This window comes from Oncorhynchus keta, chromosome 33 (assembly GCF_023373465.1).
Source record: "Oncorhynchus keta strain PuntledgeMale-10-30-2019 chromosome 33, Oket_V2, whole genome shotgun sequence".
In the NCBI taxonomy this organism is placed as follows: Eukaryota; Metazoa; Chordata; class Actinopteri; order Salmoniformes; family Salmonidae; genus Oncorhynchus; species Oncorhynchus keta.
In genome coordinates this window covers 24,341,284-24,363,740 of record NC_068453.1, presented here as the reverse complement: position 1 = coordinate 24,363,740, position 22,457 = coordinate 24,341,284, and the positions used below count along the sequence as shown (strand labels likewise).

The following is a 22,457-nucleotide window of genomic DNA, read 5'->3' as shown; positions in this document are numbered from 1 at the left end:
CGCCAACAAGCATCTTTATGATATAACACTAACCCACACCAACATGCATCTTTATGATATAACACTAACCCACGCCAACAAGCATCTTTATGATATAACACTAACCCACGCCAACATGCATCTTTATGATATAACACTAACCCACGCCAACATGCATCTTTATGATATAACACTAACCCACGCCAACATGCATCTTTATGATATAACACTAACCCACGCCAACAAGCATCTTTATGATATAACACTAACCCACGCCAACATGCATCTTTATGATATAACACTAACCCACGCCAACATGCATCTTTATGATATAACACTAACCCACGCCAACATGCATCTTTATGATATAACACTAACCCACGCCAACATGCATCTTTATGATATAACACTAACCCACACCAACATGCATCTTTATGATATAACACTAACCCACGCCAACATGCATCTTTATGATATAACACTAACCCACGCCAACAAGCATCTTTATGATATAACACTAACCCACGCCAACATGCATCTTTATGATATAACACTAACACACATCTTTATGATATAACACTAACCCACATCTTTATGATATAACACTAACCCACGCCAACAAGCATCTTTATGATATAACACTAAACCACGCCAACATGCATCTTTATGATATAACACTAACCCACGCCAACATGCATCTTTATGATATAACACTAACCCACACCAACATGCATCTTTATGATATAACACTAACCCACGCCAACAAGCATCTTTATGATATAACACTAACCCACGCCAACATGCATCTTTATGATATAACACTAACCCACGCCAACAAGCATCTTTATGATATAACACTAACCCACGCCAACATGCATCTTTATGATATAACACTAACCCACGCCAACATGCATCTTTATGATATAACACTAACCCACGCCAACATGCATCTTTATGATATAACACTAACCCACGCCAACATGCATCTTTATGATATAACACTAACCCACGCCAACATGCATCTTTATGATATAACACTAACCCACGCCAACATGCATCTCTATGATATAACACTAACCCACGCCAACAAGCATCTTTATGATATAACACTAACCCACGCCAACATGCATCTTTATGATATAACACTAACCCCCATCCTTATGATATAACACTAACCCACGCCAACATGCATCTTTATGATATAACACTAACCCACACCAACAAGCATCTTTATGATATAACACTAACCCACGCCAACATGCATCTTTATGAGATAACACTAACCCACGCCAACATGCATCTTTATGATATAACACTAACCCACGCCAACATGCATCTTTATGATATAACACTAACCCACGCCAACATGCATCTTTATGATATAACACTAACCCACGCCAACATGCATCTTTATGATATAACACTAACCCACGCCAACAAGCATCTTTATGATATAACACTAACCCACGCCAACATGCATCTTTATGATATAACACTAACCCACGCCAACATGCATCTTTATGATATAACACTAACCCACGCCAACATGCATCTTTATGATATAACACTAACCCACGCCAACAAGCATCTTTATGATATAACACTAACCCACGCCAACATGCATCTTTATGATATAACACTAACCCACATCTTTATGATATAACACTAACCCACGCCAACAAGCATCTTTATGATATAACACTAACCCACACCAACATGCATCTTTATGATATAACACTAACCCACGCCAACATGCATCTTTATGATATAACACTAACCCACGCCAACACGCATCTTTATGATATAACACTAACCCACGCCAACATGCATCTTTATGATATAACACTAACCCACGCCAACATGCATCTTTATGATATAACACTAACCCACGCCAACAAGCATCTTTATGATATAACACTAACCCACGCCAACAAGCATCTTTATGATATAACACTAACCCACGCCAACAAGCATCTTTATGATATAACACTAACCCACACCAACATGCATCTTTATGATATAACACTAACCCACGCCAACGTACATCTTTATGATATAACACTAACCCACGCCAACATGCATCTTTATGATATAACACTAACCCACATCTTTATGATATAACACTAACCCACGCCAACAAGCATCTTTATGATATAACACTAACCCACACCAACATGCATCTTTATGATATAACACTAACCCACGCCAACATGCATCTTTATGATATAACACTAACCCACGCCAACATGCATCTTTATGATATAACACTAACCCACGCCAACATGCATCTTTATGATATAACACTAACCCACGCCAACAAGCATCTTTATGATATAACACTAACCCACGCCAACATGCATCTTTATGATATAACACTAACCCACATCTTTATGATATAACACTAACCCACATCTTTATGATATAACACTAACCCACATCTTTATGATATAACACTAACCCACGCAAACAAGCATCTTTATGATATAACACTAACCCACGCCAACATGCATCTTTATGATATAACACTAACCCACGCCAACATGCATCTTTATGATATAACACTAACCCACGCCAACATGCATCTTTATGATATAACACTAACCCACGCCAACAAGCATCTTTATGATATAACACTAACCCACGCCAACAAGCATCTTTATGATATAACACTAACCCACGCCAACATGCATCTTTATGATATAACACTAACCCACGCCAACATGCATCTTTATGATATAACACTAACCCACGCCAACAAGCATCTTTATGATATAACACTAACCCACGCCAACAAGCATCTTTATGATATAACACTAACCCACGCCAACATGCATCTTTATGATATAACACTAACCCACGCCAACAAGCATCTTTATGATATAACACTAACCCACGCCAACATGCATCTTTATGATATAACACTAACCCACGCCAACATGCATCTTTATGATATAACACTAACCCACGCCAACATGCATCTTTATGATATAACACTAACCCACACCAACATGCATCTTTATGATATAACACTAACCCACGCCAACAAGCATCTTTATGATATAACACTAACCCACGCCAACATGCATCTTTATGATATAACACTAACCCACGCCAACAAGCATCTTTATGATATAACACTAACCCACGCCAACATGCATCTTTATGATATAACACTAACCCACGCCAACATGCATCTTTATGATATAACACTAACCCACGCCAACATGCATCTTTATGATATAACACTAACCCACGCCAACATGCATCTTTATGATATAACACTAACCCACATCTTTATGATATAACACTAACCCACATCTTTATGATATAACACTAACCCACGCCAACATGCATCTTTATGATATAACACTAACCCACGCCAACAAGCATCTTTATGATATAACACTAACCCACGCCAACAAGCATCTTTATGATATAACACTAACCCACGCCAACATGCATCTTTATGATATAACACTAACCCACGCCAACATGCATCTTTATGATATAACACTAACCCACGCCAACATGCATCTTTATGATATAACACTAACCCACATCTTTATGATATAACACTAACCCACGCCAACATGCATCTTTATGATATAACACTAACCCACACCAACATGCATCTTTATGATATAACACTAACCCACGCCAACATGCATCTTTATGATATAACACTAACCCACGCCAACATGTATCTTTATGATATAACACTAACCCACGCCAACATGCATCTTTATGATATAACACTAACCCACATCTTTATGATATAACACTAACACATCTTTATGATATAACACTAACCCACGCCAACATGCATCTTTATGATATAACACTAACCCACGCCAACATGCATCTTTATGATATAACACTAACCCACGCCAACAAGCATCTTTATGATATAACACTAACCCACGCCAACATGCATCTTTATGATATAACACTAACCCACGCCAACAAGCATCTTTATGATATAACACTAACCCACGCCAACATGCATCTTTATGAGATAACACTAACCCACGCCAACAAGCATCTTTATGATATAACACTAACCCACGCCAACATGCATCTTTATGATATAACACTAACCCACATCTTTATGATATAACACTAACCCACGCCAACATGCATCTTTATGATATAACACTAACCCACACCAACAAGCATCTTTATGATATAACACTAACCCACGCCAACATGCATCTTTATGAGATAACACTAACCCACGCCAACATGCATCTTTATGATATAACACTAACCCACGCCAACAAGCATCTTTATGATATAACACTAACCCACACCAACATGCATCTTTATGATATAACACTAACCCACGCCAACAAGCATCTTTATGATATAACACTAACCCACGCCAACATGCATCTTTATGATATAACACTAACCCACGCCAACATGCATCTTTATGATATAACACTAACCCACGCCAACATGCATCTTTATGATATAACACTAACCCACGCCAACAAGCATCTTTATGATATAACACTAACCCACGCCAACATGCATCTTTATGATATAACACTAACCCACGCCAACATGCATCTTTATGATATAACACTAACCCACGCCAACATGCATCTTTATGATATAACACTAACCCACGCCAACATGCATCTTTATGATATAACACTAACCCACACCAACATGCATCTTTATGATATAACACTAACCCACGCCAACATGCATCTTTATGATATAACACTAACCCACGCCAACAAGCATCTTTATGATATAACACTAACCCACGCCAACATGCATCTTTATGATATAACACTAACACACATCTTTATGATATAACACTAACCCACATCTTTATGATATAACACTAACCCACGCCAACAAGCATCTTTATGATATAACACTAAACCACGCCAACATGCATCTTTATGATATAACACTAACCCACGCCAACATGCATCTTTATGATATAACACTAACCCACACCAACATGCATCTTTATGATATAACACTAACCCACGCCAACAAGCATCTTTATGATATAACACTAACCCACGCCAACATGCATCTTTATGATATAACACTAACCCACGCCAACAAGCATCTTTATGATATAACACTAACCCACGCCAACATGCATCTTTATGATATAACACTAACCCACGCCAACATGCATCTTTATGATATAACACTAACCCACGCCAACATGCATCTTTATGATATAACACTAACCCACGCCAACATGCATCTTTATGATATAACACTAACCCACGCCAACATGCATCTTTATGATATAACACTAACCCACGCCAACATGCATCTCTATGATATAACACTAACCCACGCCAACAAGCATCTTTATGATATAACACTAACCCACGCCAACATGCATCTTTATGATATAACACTAACCCCCATCCTTATGATATAACACTAACCCACGCCAACATGCATCTTTATGATATAACACTAACCCACACCAACAAGCATCTTTATGATATAACACTAACCCACGCCAACATGCATCTTTATGAGATAACACTAACCCACGCCAACATGCATCTTTATGATATAACACTAACCCACGCCAACATGCATCTTTATGATATAACACTAACCCACGCCAACATGCATCTTTATGATATAACACTAACCCACGCCAACATGCATCTTTATGATATAACACTAACCCACGCCAACAAGCATCTTTATGATATAACACTAACCCACGCCAACATGCATCTTTATGATATAACACTAACCCACGCCAACATGCATCTTTATGATATAACACTAACCCACGCCAACATGCATCTTTATGATATAACACTAACCCACGCCAACAAGCATCTTTATGATATAACACTAACCCACGCCAACATGCATCTTTATGATATAACACTAACCCACATCTTTATGATATAACACTAACCCACGCCAACAAGCATCTTTATGATATAACACTAACCCACACCAACATGCATCTTTATGATATAACACTAACCCACGCCAACATGCATCTTTATGATATAACACTAACCCACGCCAACATGCATCTTTATGATATAACACTAACCCACGCCAACATGCATCTTTATGATATAACACTAACCCACGCCAACATGCATCTTTATGATATAACACTAACCCACGCCAACAAGCATCTTTATGATATAACACTAACCCACGCCAACAAGCATCTTTATGATATAACACTAACCCACGCCAACAAGCATCTTTATGATATAACACTAACCCACACCAACATGCATCTTTATGATATAACACTAACCCACGCCAACGTACATCTTTATGATATAACACTAACCCACGCCAACATGCATCTTTATGATATAACACTAACCCACATCTTTATGATATAACACTAACCCACGCCAACAAGCATCTTTATGATATAACACTAACCCACACCAACATGCATCTTTATGATATAACACTAACCCACGCCAACATGCATCTTTATGATATAACACTAACCCACGCCAACATGCATCTTTATGATATAACACTAACCCACGCCAACATGCATCTTTATGATATAACACTAACCCACGCCAACAAGCATCTTTATGATATAACACTAACCCACGCCAACATGCATCTTTATGATATAACACTAACCCACATCTTTATGATATAACACTAACCCACATCTTTATGATATAACACTAACCCACATCTTTATGATATAACACTAACCCACGCAAACAAGCATCTTTATGATATAACACTAACCCACGCCAACATGCATCTTTATGATATAACACTAACCCACGCCAACATGCATCTTTATGATATAACACTAACCCACGCCAACATGCATCTTTATGATATAACACTAACCCACGCCAACAAGCATCTTTATGATATAACACTAACCCACGCCAACAAGCATCTTTATGATATAACACTAACCCACGCCAACATGCATCTTTATGATATAACACTAACCCACGCCAACATGCATCTTTATGATATAACACTAACCCACATCTTTATGATATAACACTAACCCACGCCAACATGCATCTTTATGATATAACACTAACCCACGCCAACATGCATCTTTATGATATAACACTAACCCACATCTTTATGATATAACACTAACCCACGCCAACATGCATCTTTATGATATAACACTAACCCACGCCAACACGCATCTTTATGATATAACACTAACCCACGCCAACATGCATCTTTATGATATAACACTAACCCACGCCAACATGCATCTTTATGATATAACACTAACCCACGCCAACATGCATCTTTATGATATAACACTAACCCACGCCAACAAGCATCTTTATGATATAACACTAACCCACGCCAACAAGCATCTTTATGATATAACACTAACCCACGCCAACATGCATCTTTATGATATAACACTAACCCACGCCAACAAGCATCTTTATGATATAACACTGTAACCCACGCCAACATGCATCTTTATGATATAACACTAACCCACGCCAACATGCATCTTTATGATATAACACTAACCCACGCCAACATGCATCTTTATGATATAACACTAACCCACACCAACATGCATCTTTATGATATAACACTAACCCACGCCAACAAGCATCTTTATGATATAACACTAACCCACGCCAACATGCATCTTTATGATATAACACTAACCCACGCCAACAAGCATCTTTATGATATAACACTAACCCACGCCAACATGCATCTTTATGATATAACACTAACCCACGCCAACATGCATCTTTATGATATAACACTAACCCACGCCAACATGCATCTTTATGATATAACACTAACCCACGCCAACATGCATCTTTATGATATAACACTAACCCACATCTTTATGATATAACACTAACCCACATCTTTATGATATAACACTAACCCACGCCAACATGCATCTTTATGATATAACACTAACCCACGCCAACAAGCATCTTTATGATATAACACTAACCCACGCCAACAAGCATCTTTATGATATAACACTAACCCACGCCAACATGCATCTTTATGATATAACACTAACCCACGCCAACATGCATCTTTATGATATAACACTAACCCACGCCAACATGCATCTTTATGATATAACACTAACCCACATCTTTATGATATAACACTAACCCACGCCAACATGCATCTTTATGATATAACACTAACCCACACCAACATGCATCTTTATGATATAACACTAACCCACGCCAACATGCATCTTTATGATATAACACTAACCCACGCCAACATGCATCTTTATGATATAACACTAACCCACGCCAACATGCATCTTTATGATATAACACTAACCCACATCTTTATGATATAACACTAACCCACATCTTTATGATATAACACTAACCCACGCCAACATGCATCTTTATGATATAACACTAACCCACGCCAACATGCATCTTTATGATATAACACTAACCCACGCCAACAAGCATCTTTATGATATAACACTAACCCACGCCAACATGCATCTTTATGATATAACACTAACCCACGCCAACAAGCATCTTTATGATATAACACTAACCCACGCCAACATGCATCTTTATGAGATAACACTAACCCACGCCAACAAGCATCTTTATGATATAACACTAACCCACGCCAACATGCATCTTTATGATATAACACTAACCCACATCTTTATGATATAACACTAACCCACGCCAACATGCATCTTTATGATATAACACTAACCCACACCAACAAGCATCTTTATGATATAACACTAACCCACGCCAACATGCATCTTTATGAGATAACACTAACCCACGCCAACATGCATCTTTATGATATAACACTAACCCACGCCAACAAGCATCTTTATGATATAACACTAACCCACACCAACATGCATCTTTATGATATAACACTAACCCACGCCAACAAGCATCTTTATGATATAACACTAACCCACGCCAACATGCATCTTTATGATATAACACTAACCCACGCCAACATGCATCTTTATGATATAACACTAACCCACGCCAACATGCATCTTTATGATATAACACTAACCCACGCCAACAAGCATCTTTATGATATAACACTAACCCACGCCAACATGCATCTTTATGATATAACACTAACCCACGCCAACATGCATCTTTATGATATAACACTAACCCACGCCAACATGCATCTTTATGATATAACACTAACCCACGCCAACATGCATCTTTATGATATAACACTAACCCACACCAACATGCATCTTTATGATATAACACTAACCCACGCCAACATGCATCTTTATGATATAACACTAACCCACGCCAACAAGCATCTTTATGATATAACACTAACCCACGCCAACATGCATCTTTATGATATAACACTAACCCACATCTTTATGATATAACACTAACCCACATCTTTATGATATAACACTAACCCACGCCAACAAGCATCTTTATGATATAACACTAAACCACGCCAACATGCATCTTTATGATATAACACTAACCCACGCCAACATGCATCTTTATGATATAACACTAACCCACACCAACATGCATCTTTATGATATAACACTAACCCACGCCAACAAGCATCTTTATGATATAACACTAACCCACGCCAACATGCATCTTTATGATATAACACTAACCCACGCCAACAAGCATCTTTATGATATAACACTAACCCACGCCAACATGCATCTTTATGATATAACACTAACCCACGCCAACATGCATCTTTATGATATAACACTAACCCACGCCAACATGCATCTTTATGATATAACACTAACCCACGCCAACATGCATCTTTATGATATAACACTAACCCACGCCAACATGCATCTTTATGATATAACACTAACCCACGCCAACATGCATCTCTATGATATAACACTAACCCACGCCAACAAGCATCTTTATGATATAACACTAACCCACGCCAACATGCATCTTTATGATATAACACTAACCCCCATCCTTATGATATAACACTAACCCACGCCAACATGCATCTTTATGATATAACACTAACCCACACCAACAAGCATCTTTATGATATAACACTAACCCACGCCAACATGCATCTTTATGAGATAACACTAACCCACGCCAACATGCATCTTTATGATATAACACTAACCCACGCCAACATGCATCTTTATGATATAACACTAACCCACGCCAACATGCATCTTTATGATATAACACTAACCCACGCCAACATGCATCTTTATGATATAACACTAACCCACGCCAACAAGCATCTTTATGATATAACACTAACCCACGCCAACATGCATCTTTATGATATAACACTAACCCACGCCAACATGCATCTTTATGATATAACACTAACCCACGCCAACATGCATCTTTATGATATAACACTAACCCACGCCAACAAGCATCTTTATGATATAACACTAACCCACGCCAACATGCATCTTTATGATATAACACTAACCCACATCTTTATGATATAACACTAACCCACACCAACAAGCATCTTTATGATATAACACTAACCCACACCAACATGCATCTTTATGATATAACACTAACCCACGCCAACATGCATCTTTATGATATAACACTAACCCACGCCAACATGCATCTTTATGATATAACACTAACCCACGCCAACATGCATCTTTATGATATAACACTAACCCACGCCAACATGCATCTTTATGATATAACACTAACCCACGCCAACAAGCATCTTTATGATATAACACTAACCCACGCCAACAAGCATCTTTATGATATAACACTAACCCACGCCAACAAGCATCTTTATGATATAACACTAACCCACACCAACATGCATCTTTATGATATAACACTAACCCACGCCAACGTACATCTTTATGATATAACACTAACCCACGCCAACATGCATCTTTATGATATAACACTAACCCACATCTTTATGATATAACACTAACCCACGCCAACAAGCATCTTTATGATATAACACTAACCCACACCAACATGCATCTTTATGATATAACACTAACCCACGCCAACATGCATCTTTATGATATAACACTAACCCACGCCAACATGCATCTTTATGATATAACACTAACCCACGCCAACATGCATCTTTATGATATAACACTAACCCACGCCAACAAGCATCTTTATGATATAACACTAACCCACGCCAACATGCATCTTTATGATATAACACTAACCCACATCTTTATGATATAACACTAACCCACATCTTTATGATATAACACTAACCCACATCTTTATGATATAACACTAACCCACGCAAACAAGCATCTTTATGATATAACACTAACCCACGCCAACATGCATCTTTATGATATAACACTAACCCACGCCAACATGCATCTTTATGATATAACACTAACCCACGCCAACATGCATCTTTATGATATAACACTAACCCACGCCAACAAGCATCTTTATGATATAACACTAACCCACGCCAACAAGCATCTTTATGATATAACACTAACCCACGCCAACATGCATCTTTATGATATAACACTAACCCACGCCAACATGCATCTTTATGATATAACACTAACCCACGCCAACAAGCATCTTTATGATATAACACTAACCCACGCCAACAAGCATCTTTATGATATAACACTAACCCACGCCAACATGCATCTTTATGATATAACACTAACCCACGCCAACAAGCATCTTTATGATATAACACTAACCCACGCCAACATGCATCTTTATGATATAACACTAACCCACATCTTTATGATATAACACTAACCCACGCCAACATGCATCTTTATGATATAACACTAACCCACATCTTTATGATATAACACTAACCCACGCCAACATGCATCTTTATGATATAACACTAACCCACGCCAACATGCATCTTTATGATATAACACTAACCCACGCCAACATGCATCTTTATGATATAACACTAACCCACACCAACATGCATCTTTATGATATAACACTAACCCACACCAACAAGCATCTTTATGATATAACACTAACCCACACCAACATGCATCTTTATGATATAACACTAACCCACACCAACATGCATCTTTATGATATAACACTAACCCACGCCAACATACATCTTTATGATATAACACTAACCCACGCCAACATGCAGCTTAATGATATAACACTAACCCACGCCAACATGCATCTTTATGATATAACACAAACCCACATCTTTATGATATAACACTAACCCACATCTTTATGATATAACACTAACCCACATCTTTATGATATAACACTAACCCACATCTTTATGATATAACACTAACCCACGCCAACAAGCATCTTTATGATATAACACTAACCCACGCCAACATGCATCTTTATGATATAACACTAACCCACGCCAACATGCATCTTTATGATATAAAACTAACCCACGCCAACATGCATCTTTATGATATAACACTAACCCACGCCAACATGCATCTTTATGATATAACACTAACCCACGCCAACATGCATCTTTATGATAGAAAACTAACCCACGCCAACATGCATCTTTATGATATAACACTAACCCACGCCAACATGCATCTTTATGATATAAAACTAACCCACGCCAACATGCATCTTTATGATATAACACTAACCCACGCCAACATGCATCTTTATGATATAAAACTAACCCACGCCAACATGCATCTTTATGATATAACACTAACCCACGCCAACATGCATCTTTATGATATAACACTAACCCACGCCAACATGCATCTTTATGATATAACACTAACCCACGCCAACAAGCATCTTTATGATATAACACTAACCCACGCCAACAAGCATCTTTATGATATAACACTAACCCACGCCAACAAGCATCTTTATGATATAACACTAACCCACGCCAACATGCATCTTTATGATATAACACTAACCCACGCCAACATGCATCTTTATGATATAACACTAACCCACATCTTTATGATATAACACTAACCCACGCCAACATGCATCTTTATGATATAACACTAACCCACGCCAACATGCATCTTTATGATATAACACTAACCCACGCCAACATGCATCTTTATGATATAACACTAACCCACGCCAACATGCATCTTTATGATATAACACTAACCCACGCCAACATGCATCTTTATGATATAACACTAACCCACACCAACAAGCATCTTTATGATATAACACTAACCCACACCAACATGCATCTTTATGATATAACACTAACCCACACCAACATGCATCTTTATGATATAACACTAACCCACGCCAACATACATCTTTATGATATAACACTAACCCACGCCAACATGCAGCTTAATGATATAACACTAACCCACGCCAACATGCATCTTTATGATATAACACTAACCCACATCTTTATGATATAACACTAACCCACATCTTTATGATATAACACTAACCCACATCTTTATGATATAACACTAACCCACATCTTTATGATATAACACTAACCCACGCCAACAAGCATCTTTATGATATAACACTAACCCACGCCAACATGCATCTTTATGATATAACACTAACCCACGCCAACATGCATCTTTATGATATAAAACTAACCCACGCCAACATGCATCTTTATGATATAACACTAACCCACGCCAACATGCATCTTTATGATATAACACTAACCCACGCCAACATGCATCTTTATGATATAAAACTAACCCACGCCAACATGCATCTTTATGATATAACACTAACCCACGCCAACATGCATCTTTATGATATAACACTAACCCACGCCAACATGCATCTTTATGATATAACACTAACCCACGCCAACATGCATCTTTATGAGATAACACTAACCCACGCATCTTTATGATATAACACTAACCCACGCCAACATGCATCTTTATGATATAACACTAACCCACGCCAACATGCATCTTTATGATATAACACTAACCCACGCCAACATGCATCTTTATGATATAACACTAACCCACGCCAACATGCATCTTTATGATATAACACTAACCCACGCCAACATGCATCTTTATGATATAACACTAACCCACGCCAACATGCATCTTTTTATGATATAACACTAACCCACGCCAACATGCATCTTTATGATATAACACTAACCCACGCCAACATGCATCTTTATGATATAACACTAACCCACGCCAACATGCATCTTTATGATATAACACTAACCCACGCCAACATGCATCTTTATGATATAACACTAACCCACGCCAACATGCATCTTTATGATATAACACTAACCCACGCCAACATGCATCTTTATGATATAACACTAACACTAACCCACGCCAACAAGCGTCTTTATGATATAACACTAACCCACGCCAACAAGCATCTTTATGATATAACACTAACCCACGCCAACATGCATCTTTATGATATAACACTAACCCACGCCAACATGCATCTTTATGATATAACACTAACCCACGCCAACATGCATCTTTATGATATAACACTAACCCACGCCAACAAGCATCTTTATGATATAACACTAACCCACGCCAACAAGCATCTTTATGATATAACACTAACCCACGCCAACATGCATCTTTATGATATAACACTAACCCACGCCAACATGCATCTTTATGATATAACACTAACCCACGCCAACAAGCATCTTTATGATATAACACTAACCCACGCCAACATGCATCTTTATGATATAACACTAACCCACATCTTTATGATATAACACTAACCCACGCCAACATGCATCTTTATGATATAACACTAACCCACGCCAACAAGCATCTTTATGATATAACACTAACCCACGCCAACATGCATCTTTATGATATAACACTAACCCACGCCAACATGCATCTTTATGATATAACACTAACCCACGCCAACATGCATCTTTATGATATAACACTAACCCACGCCAACATGCATCTTTATGATATAACACTAACCCACGCCAACATGCATCTTTATGATATAACACTAACCCACGCCAACATGCATCTTTATGATATAACACTAACCCACGCCAACATGCATCTTTATGATATAACACTAACCCACGCCAACATGCATCTTTATGATACATTTGGCCTTATAAGTGGATGAAATCACATACATCAAGTCTTCATTAAATCAATCCTTCATGCATTTGCCTCATCCGGGCAATCGCCTCTCCCCTCGTTGTCAAGGAAATTACCTCTCACCTGGTTGCCAGGGCTGGGGGTGCGCTTCGTCTCTTCCGATTGGTTGGTCTGACTAGTATTAATATTCATACTCCTGGGGACAGACAGAATAGCTCAAACTATTTCATTCAGGGGAATTTGTCTCGCACAATCAAATACGACTCAACCCTCATCTTTCTAATCAGATTCTGAACATTAACTTGCATCACATCTTTCCTGAGTCATTGTTGACGAATAAAATTACAAGTAGGAAGATAGACTTCTGTTCTTTCTGTATTTACTAAAACATTATATAGTGTGTAGAGCCCTGTGAGTGTGCATGGGGAATAAAATACAAATGTCTGACCATCTCTATGCACACTCACAGGGCTCTACACACTAGGCACACAGACACTCCAACACACAAACCTATACATATCTACCTCTATCAGTCCAGTATCCCTACTGGAACTGACCCTGCATATAGTAACCTTACCCCTATACATATCTATCTATCAGTCCAGTATTCCTACTGGAACTGACCCTGTATATAGTAACCTTACCCCTATACATATCTACCTCTATCAGTCCAGTATCCCTACTGGAACTGACCCTGTATATAGTAACCTTACCCCTATACATATCTACCTCTATCAGTCCAGTATCCCTACTGGAACTGACCCTGTATATAGTAACCTTACCCCTATACATATCTACCTCTATCAGTCCAGTATCCCTACTGGAACTGACCCTGTATATAGTAACCTTACCCCTATACATATCTACCTCTATCGATCCAGTATCCCTACTGGAACTGACCCTGTATATAGTAACCTTACTCCTATACATATCTAGCTCCATCAGTCCAGTATCCCTACTGGAACTGACCCTGTATATATTATGCGTACTTACTTTATCATGCTGTTCTTATATCTCATGTGTTTTTGTTCTACCTTGTTATTTTTAGTAAAACATTGTTATGGATTCATCATCATTGATTTTTAGTAAAACATTGTTATTGATTACTGCATTGTTGGGGTTAGAGCTGCAAGAAAGACATCTCACTGTACTGGTGCACCTGACATTAGAACGTCAGAGGAAGACAGGAGGGAGTGATTTGACTGATACCTCTGTTGTTCCTGCATGCTGTGTAGCTGCTCCAGTTTGGTCTTGTGCTCTGCCTCCATACGAGTCAGCATGTCTTTGATCACAGCCATGAAGGAGTTAAACTGAAATACACAGAGAGAGGGTGGGAATACAACCTGTGTGTGTGTGTGTGTGTGTGTGTGTGTGTGTGTGTCCTACCTGGTTGAGGTTGAGGTTGTTGTCTATACTGAGCGAGACTAGATGAGGCAGACTCTTGGCGGCTAGATGCTCTTTGGGGATGCCCAGTTTCTTATGGGAGAAGGTACACTTGTAGATCCCTATGGGAAGAAACAACCATTCCACAATAAATCAGAACCACAACAATCAATACTGTTAAAGCGATAAAAACATGATCTAAGTGTTACCCTATTTCAATTAGTAATTTCATCCGAGGAGAATTGACTCGTTTCATCCGAGGAGAATTGACTAATTTCATCCGAGGAGAATTGACTCGTTTCATCCGAGGAGAATTGACTCGTTTCATCCGAGGAGAATTGACTCGTTTCATCCGAGGAGAATTGACTCGTTTCATCCGAGGAGAATTGACTCGTTTCATCCGAGGAGAATTGACTCGTTTCATCCTAGGAGAATTGACTCATTTCATCCTAGGAGAATTGACTCATTTCATCCTAGGAGAATTGACTCATTTCATCCTAGGAGAATTGACTCATTTCATCCTAGGAGAATTGACTCATTTCATCCTAGGAGAATTGACTCATTTCATCCTAGGAGAATTGACTCATTTCATCCTAGGAGAATTGACTCATTTCATCCTAGGAGAATTGACTCATTTCATCCTAGGAGAATTGACTCATTTCATCCTAGGAGAATTGACTCATTTCATCCTAGGAGAATTGACTCATTTCATCCTAGGAGAATTGACCCATTTCATCCTAGGAGAATTGACCCGTTTCATCCTAGGAGAATTGACTCGTTTCATCCTAGGTGAGTTGATTCATTTTATCCTAACGTATTCTAAAATAAGATTAGAACTCTAACAGTACTGATCATTTTCTGTTGAGATCCCTAGGACTATTATCTGGATTCTAAGACGTTCTAGATGTTCCGTTACCTAGAACCCCCATGAGTACGGCTGGTTCTCTGGAGGGGATCTGTTGCAGGAAGGGAAGGATCTCGTCAATGACGTACCATTTGTCCAGGTACTCCAGAATCTTCCCCAGACACACCAGGGAGTTCACCCTCACCTACACACACACACGTCAAACATACGCACACACAATCAGAATATTTCTGTCACCTGTCAATCAATGGTCAGTCAAAAACAACCATGTGCATTTGATCAACACACACACAGAGAGAGAGAGAGACAGAGAGAGAGACAGAGAGAGAGAGAGAGACAGAGAGACAGAGAGACAGAGAGACAGAGAGACAGAGAGACAGAGAGACAGAGAGAGAGAGAGAGAGAGAGAGACAGAGACAGAGAGAGAGAGAGAGAGAGAGACAGAGAGAGAGAGAGAGAGAGAGACAGAGACAGAGACAGAGAGAGAGAGAGAGAGACAGAGAGAGAGACAGAGAGACAGAGAGAGAGACAGAGAGACAGAGAGACAGAGAGAGAGACAGAGAGACAGAGAGACAGAGAGAGAGACAGAGAGAGAGAGACAGAGAGAGACAGAGAGAGACAGAGAGAGACAGAGAGAGACAGAGAGAGAGACAGAGAGAGAGACAGAGAGAGAGACAGAGAGAGACACAGAGAGAGAGAGAGACAGAGAGAGAGACAAAGAGAGAGACACAGAGAGAGAGACAGAGAGAGAGACAGAGAGAGAGACAGAGAGAGAGACAGAGAGAGAGACAGAGAGAGAGACAGAGACAGAGACAGAGACAGAGAGAGAGAGAGAGAGAGAGAGAGAGAGAGAGAGAGAGAGAGAGACAGAGAGAGAGACAGAGAGAGAGAGAGAGAGAGAGACAGAGAGAGAGACAGAGAGACAGAGAGACAGAGAGACAGAGAGACAGAGAGAGGATGAGAGAGAGAGACAGAGGGAGAGGTAGTGAGAGAGACAGACAGAGAGAGAGGTAGTGAGAGAGAGGATGAGAGAGAGAGACAGAGGGAGAGGTAGTGAGAGAGAGAGAGAGAGAGAGAGAGAGAGAGAGAGAGAGACAGAGAGAGAGAGAGGTAGTGAGAGAGAGAGAGAGAGAGAGAGAGAGAGAGAGAGAGAGAGAGAGAGAGAGAGAGGATGAGAGAGAGAGACAGAGAGAGAGGTAGTGAGAGAGAGGATGAGAGAGAGAGACAGAGAGAGAGAGGTAGTGAGAGAGAGAGGTAGTGAGAGAGAGAGAGAGAGAGAGAGAGAGAGAGTAGTGAGAGAGAGAGAGAGGTAGTGAGAGAGAGAGAGAGAGAGGTAGTGAGAGAGAGAGAGAGAGGTAGTGAGAGAGAGAGAGAGAGAGAGAGAGAGGTAGTGAGAGAGAGAGAGAGAGAGAGAGAGAGAGGTAGTGAGAGAGAGAGAGAGAGAGAGAGAGAGAGAGAGAGAGAGAGACAGAGAGAGAGAGTCAAATGAAAGCGAGAGACTGACTGCAAGTGAGGAGGTCTGTAGACAGGCAGACTTGATGCGGGGGATGAGTGCGTTCTTCATGGAGGGATACTCAATCAGGTTGGCGAAGGTAGGGATTATGTTCAAACACAGCTCCTGGGGGGGGCACACAAATATATGGCTGATGACTTAATGGCAGGGGTTTCCGTAGAATCACATAGAGCCTAGAAATGGACATTGGGATCATAGCAAAGCCAAAATATTGTCTGTCTTGGTCAGGCGTATTATAGAATCTCTATGGAGGTTCCCATGTGAGCTTTACAGAGTTGGTTGAATGTGCTGCTAACTGCTGGTCCAGGGTCAGGTTTTTCTTATCCTCTCAATGGTTAGTTTAGGATTTGGGGACAGGAAATGGGATTCTAGAGCTGTGGTTAGGGGCAACTTGTACCACAATTAGTGTTTAGAGGTTAACGCTGCAGTTCTCTTCCTACACTTGACTTCATCACTGACTCATTTGGAGAGGTAAATAGAGATGTCTGTCTTTTACAGTGTGCAGTACCTGGCCAACAAATGACGCATTAAATCAAGGCAGTGTATTTTTAACGGGCAGGAAATGTAATGGCAACGGACGACAGTATGCTAATTTACACTTACCTTAAATCACACTCAAACTAACTTTAACCTCAATCCTAAACCTTATTTCATTAGTATTGCAGTTCTCTTTCTGCCGGTGGAGTAAACCCTTTGTAAACCCATGATGTGCCTGTCCGTGGTACCTGTATCTGGATGGAGGGGGCCTCCAGGGCTCTGTAGACCATGGGCAGAACGCTGTTCTTAATGTCCTCCGGTGGGGTCTTGGTCAGCAGCAGGTCCATCTTTTGCAGGAAGATCAGCAGGATCTGAGAGACACAGAGGGTTAAACGCAGTTCATCCAGGCTTAATGATGGGAGAGCGACAGAAAAAGAGAGAGATGGGTAACTACCAGAAATGAAACTAGGAATAAAGTGAGCTCTTTTTTTAAGCATTAGAGTGTCACACACACAGTCTTAGCAACTACGCTCAGCAAAGACCACTCACCATATTGCTTGCCTGAAGGCGTGGAAAGAAGAAGAGAGAGAAACAGTATGATATATACAGCCCTGTCACCAGATAAAGCATATAGCATCCTCTAGTCTTATCTAACCATGCCATCCCTGTAATACACATCAAGAAAACATAGAAGGTAGTCCTAAAAACTGGCTATGGGGATACACTGTATGTGTGTGTCCTTTACATCCTGTGTGTGTGTGTGTGTGTGTGTGTGTGTGTGTGTGTGTGTGTGTGTGTGTGTGTGTGTGTGTGTGTGTGTGTACCTGGACAGGCTCCTGCTGCTTGAACACAGGGCTGAGGTCCGGCAGGATGAGTCTGACGTACTCGTCCTTGGTACACTCCTCTGCGATCAGCAGCACGTTGGGCAGGACGAACGGCACCATGTCTGGGTTCACAAACTCTGAGGTGAGGGCTGGGAGGATACGATACACCACCACTCTCTGGGGTGGAGAGGAAGAGACAAGACACAGAGGTTAGGAATAGTGGCTTTAATCAGAATCATTTTGATTAAATCACCTTTGAGCACATATTTGCAAAATGACCAATCCCAATTTGACTGGATTATTGAAGACCACGTTCCAAACTACCTGTCCACTGAGCATGAAGCATTCTACTGGAGGAATGTACAACTAGGACACTAAAATGACCTGTAAGAGCAACACACACACAGTGAACACTAACCTTGGGTAGCTTGGGCAAGACCTTGGGCAGGTTTTTGTAGAACTGGGACTTCTGCAGGTTGTCCCTCTGGAAGAGGGAGTCAAAGTAGGCCAGCGTCACCGCCCCCACGTCATCAAAGAAGGGGATCTGAAGCACCCAGACACAGAGAAGGGATTATTACACTCAACTGTGTGGTAATGGCATAAAGCAGGATCAATGACTTCATCTTGCTTCAATTCTCTGAAATCACTTTTTAGGAAGACGATCTTGAAACGGGCCTTCAACCGACGACACATATTCAACCGACGACACATATTCAACCGACGACACATATTCAACCGACGACACATATTCAACCGACGACACATATTCAACCGACGACACATATTCAACCGACGACACATATTCAACCGACGACACATATTCAACCGACGACACATATTCAACCGACGACACATATTCAACCGACGACACATATTCAAACGACGACACATATTCAACCGACGACACATATTCAACCGACGACACATATTCAACCGACGACACATATTCAACCGACGACACATATTCAACCGACATATTCAACCGACACATATTCAACCGACGACACATATTCAACCGACGACACATATTCAACCGACGACACATATTCAACCGACGACACATATTCAACCGACGACACATATTCAACCGACGACACATATTCAACCGACGACACATATTCAACCGACGACACATATTCAACCGACGACACATATTCAACCGACGACACATATTCAACCGACGACACATATTCAACCGACGACACATATTCAACCGACGACACATATTCAACCGACGACACATATTCAACCGACGACACATATTCAAACGACGACACATATTCAACCGACGACACATATTCAAACGACGACACATATTCAAAAGACGACACATATTCAACCGACGACACATATTCAACCGACGACACATATTCAAACGACGACACATATTCAACCGACGACACATATTCAAACGACGACACATATTCAAAAGACGACACATATTCAACCGACGACACATATTCAACCGACGACACATATTCAACCGACGACACATATTCAAACGACGACACATATTCAAACGACGACACATATTCAACCGACGACACATATTCAACCGACGACACATATTCAACCGACGACACATATTCAACCGACGACACATATTCAACCGACGACACATATTCAACCGACGACACATATTCAAACGACGACACATATTCAACCGACGACACATATTCAACCGACGACACATATTCAACCGACGACACATATTCAACCGACGACACATATTCAACCGACGACACATATTCAACCGACGACACATATTCAACCGACGACACATATTCAACCGACGACACATATTCAACCGACGACACATATTCAACCGACGACACATATTCAACCGACGACACATATTCAACCGACGACACATATTCAACCGACGACACATATTCAGGTTTAGCTTTATTAATTAATCAGAAAATCTAAAAGGTATTTCTAAGTATTTATCAGTTAGCTAACTTGGTGAGCGGGTTTTAATATGTAAAAAGTATAATGTATCCTGTTGTATTAGTGACACAAGGTCATCGTTGGTGACACGGGGGGGTGACCTGACCTTGGTCATCTGGTCAGCGTCAGGCCGGACGTTGGGCGTGACATTCAGCAGCATCTTGACGTGCTCCCTCACCTCCTCGGGAATCTTATTCAACATGGTGGGGCTCAGTCTGCTGAGCTATGGACAGACGGGGGGGGGACGAGAGAGAGATTTACCAATTCATAAAGTGTGGAATCAATGAAGCATTACAAGTATTGCAGTGCACTTGGGCATTAATATCCCTGTCCTTTTCTCCCCGAAATGCTAAGACGTGATGCATTCTGACTAAGGTCTGCTGTCTGAATGAGGTCCTTGGGTGCTGT

At 40.2% G+C, this 22,457-nt stretch overlaps 1 protein-coding gene across 2 annotated transcripts in view; it reads right to left on the bottom strand.

The window, feature by feature from the left end:
* Window positions 1-22,457, bottom strand: part of LOC118383872 (SCY1-like protein 2) — a 65,412-nt gene that overhangs the window by 15,346 nt on the left and 27,609 nt on the right. For both annotated transcript variants that reach the window (XM_052492545.1, XM_052492546.1), the window contains exons 7-15: window positions 22,156-22,272; window positions 20,518-20,643; window positions 20,100-20,276; window positions 19,524-19,646; window positions 18,790-18,903; window positions 17,337-17,469; window positions 16,424-16,542; window positions 16,247-16,347; window positions 15,161-15,233 (exon numbers count right to left, since the gene is read on the bottom strand). In XM_052492545.1, the coding sequence (XP_052348505.1) occupies window positions 15,161-15,233; window positions 16,247-16,347; window positions 16,424-16,542; window positions 17,337-17,469; window positions 18,790-18,903; window positions 19,524-19,646; window positions 20,100-20,276; window positions 20,518-20,643; window positions 22,156-22,272 (1,083 nt within the window). The remainder of the gene's footprint in view (window positions 1-15,160; window positions 15,234-16,246; window positions 16,348-16,423; window positions 16,543-17,336; window positions 17,470-18,789; window positions 18,904-19,523; window positions 19,647-20,099; window positions 20,277-20,517; window positions 20,644-22,155; window positions 22,273-22,457) is intronic.